Source organism: Triticum aestivum, chromosome 7D (assembly GCF_018294505.1).
Source record: "Triticum aestivum cultivar Chinese Spring chromosome 7D, IWGSC CS RefSeq v2.1, whole genome shotgun sequence".
Taxonomy (NCBI): Eukaryota; Viridiplantae; Streptophyta; class Magnoliopsida; order Poales; family Poaceae; genus Triticum; species Triticum aestivum.
In genome coordinates this window covers 17,467,701-17,470,242 of record NC_057814.1, presented here as the reverse complement: position 1 = coordinate 17,470,242, position 2,542 = coordinate 17,467,701, and the positions used below count along the sequence as shown (strand labels likewise).

Below are 2,542 nucleotides of genomic sequence, written 5' to 3'. Positions count from 1 at the left end.
GTCAAACAAGAGATTCCCCAAGGGTGCCTGCCTGTGAAAATAAAACCCATCTGAATGAATCTTTTTGTAACGTTGGGATGCTGGTAGGAGCAGCAGTAGAAAAATATGAATGGTACTGCAAGCAGGCAGGGGAGGCCATAAGTGTGAAATTTATGGGCACGCCTGTGTATCCCATTAAATTCGGCCTCTGAGGCGAAACTTGCTTCCATGCTCTGCTTCAGATAGTACACAGATACTACCTCATATAATAATACTGTATTTCATTTCAAAGTTCAAAATGCTGGTACTGATGACAGATTTTCATTTCCTATGAGTGATGTTTTCTCCCTAGTAGGAGAGAAAATAGCAGTAGCCATGTACTAGGAGTGCATTTTTTTTCTAGGGTGATGGATAGATCTAGTGAGTACTGCATTGCTTTTGTCCCACTTTTGATAGGACCGAGGAAATGAGTGCTCGAAAGCATGCCCATGCTTTTGCCCCCCTTCTCTTGGGCCTGGTCTTCTCACCCCTTTATGCCCTTCTCTTTTGAACAGGAAAAGAGGGTGATGACCCTTGTAATCATGCACAAGCTCTTTGCTTTTTACCCACAAAAATTGTTAGTTGATGCTTGCTAACTGCAGGTCCAGCCAACTGGTAGGTGGGTGTAGATGCTTGAATTGCATAGGGCCAACTAACTGCCCCTTGATGGGGGCAAACAAGATGTTGTTGATACATAAATGTGTCAACATTGACACCCCAACTCACACTTGTTTTTCCCCTTGTGTAATGAGTTCATCTTGCATTGCATCTACCCATGGATAAGAATTGTACACACTGTAATTTTCAGTTTTAACTAGGCTGAAATGTGCGTTTTTTATCTTCTCAGCATTGTTGTACTTATTTACATGTGTGTTTTACGATGCAAGGTTCAGTCATGCCATGTTTGCTTGTACTGCATGTTAATGTCATCAAAATGCTCACACCAAGTTTGTGAAATGTGGCCAGGTACCAGAGGCTGACCAGGTACACCATTGACATCTCTAGCTCCCACATGTCGCCCCTGGGCTGGAGCGCCCTCTCGTGGGCGATCGGCATCCTCCTGGTGGCGCCGCTCCTCACCCAGGTTGCGCACCACCTCGACAGGGGCCAGTACCAGTCGCTCATCCTCATCGCCGCGACGTCGTTCGGCTCCTTCTTCTGCCTGCTCACCGGCTTCTTCAAGACGGTCTGGGTGTTCCTCTTCTACATCCTCTTCATCGCCGCGTCCATCATCATTGCCGAGGCGGTGCACACCCGCAACCTCGGGCTGATGATCCGTGGCCTCGCCGCTCACGACTCGGGCAAGCACCTTGTCCTGCGCCGCCGCGCTGCTGCCAGCCAGCTCAGCCTCTACTGCACCGCCATCGGCGGCATCGGCGCGGCCCTCATGGCTGCGTTCATGTACCACATGCTGAGGCGCACTGACCAGCTCACCGGCCTCTGGGTCGTCTCCATCTTCAGTGGCCTCATCTGGTTCATCGGCATCTGCCACGGCCTCTTCACAAACAGGCCCAGCAGCTCATCACCCACCACCGCATTCGAGCCAAACTTCATCAGCAAGCTCAAGTACAGCATGACCATTGGCCACTACCCACAGGCCATTGGAAGCTTGGTGGCAGTGTTCCTTTCATCTTTTGCCACAATGTGCATCTTCACCAGTGGCACGCTCTATGCCATTGGCGGCGTCTGCATCAAGCCGGTCCTGGTGCTCGCGCTGTGGATCCTCTACTTCCTGTTCCCGCTCATCTCGCTGCCGCTGCTCCACCCAATCCAGATCATCATCCGCGCCGACGCCGTCCGCATGCAGCTGCTCGGGTTCATCATCGCCCTCTTCGTCTCCGGCGCCGGGTTCTACTTCAAGAGCCACAGGTGGAGGGCCGCCCACATCATCATCATCGCCCTCGTCCAGAGCACCGCCAACGGCATCCTCTACTCCTTCGGCCGCATCCTGCTGCTCGACGCCTCGCCGCCGGGCAAGGAGGGCGCGTTCGCCATCTGGTACGCGTACGTCCGCTGCATGGGCGCCATGATCGGCTTCGCCGTTGCATCTGCTGGCCCTGGGCGCGCGGGAGGGTCCTTTGCTGCCGCCTTCCTGGGCAGCTTCCTCGGCATCATCGTGCTCATCTTCGGCAACGTCAGCAACATCGGCGCGCTCAAGGCCGCCGGGCACCTCAAGGGCATGGAGGACGACAAGAGGATCGGCGAGAAGGGCGAGGGCATGAGCGCCGTCGCCGACTCCGGCGAGTCTAGGGGGAGGGTATGATTGATTACATGGGGCTGGAAAGAAAGATTGCTTGCCGCCATTGTTGTTGTGGTGGGTTGTGCTTGTGAGAAGGGTATGATTTGTTCTTCTTTTTTTTCTTGTTTTTTCTTTCTTGTTCATGTCTCAGTGACACTGTTAATCCGGTGCTCTGCCCCTTTGATGCATGATGATTATGATGATGTTGACATAGTGGTAGAGGGAGTGCTAGCAGCTCTGTTAATGTGTTAAATTCTTTTTTGCTTGGAAGACAGACAATTGTAA

The 2,542-nt window shown here is 52.8% G+C and overlaps 1 protein-coding gene across 1 annotated transcript in view; it reads left to right on the top strand.

Moving 5' to 3' along the window:
• The window catches only part of LOC123169539 (uncharacterized), a gene marked incomplete at its 5' end in the record, with an annotated part of 4,557 nt that extends 2,030 nt beyond the window's left edge, over positions 1-2,527 (top strand). The window contains 1 exon segment of the mRNA XM_044587410.1: positions 985-2,527. Coding sequence (XP_044443345.1) covers positions 985-2,281 — 1,297 coding nt within the window. The 3' untranslated portion in view covers positions 2,282-2,527.
• Positions 2,528-2,542: the final 15 nt, after the last annotated feature.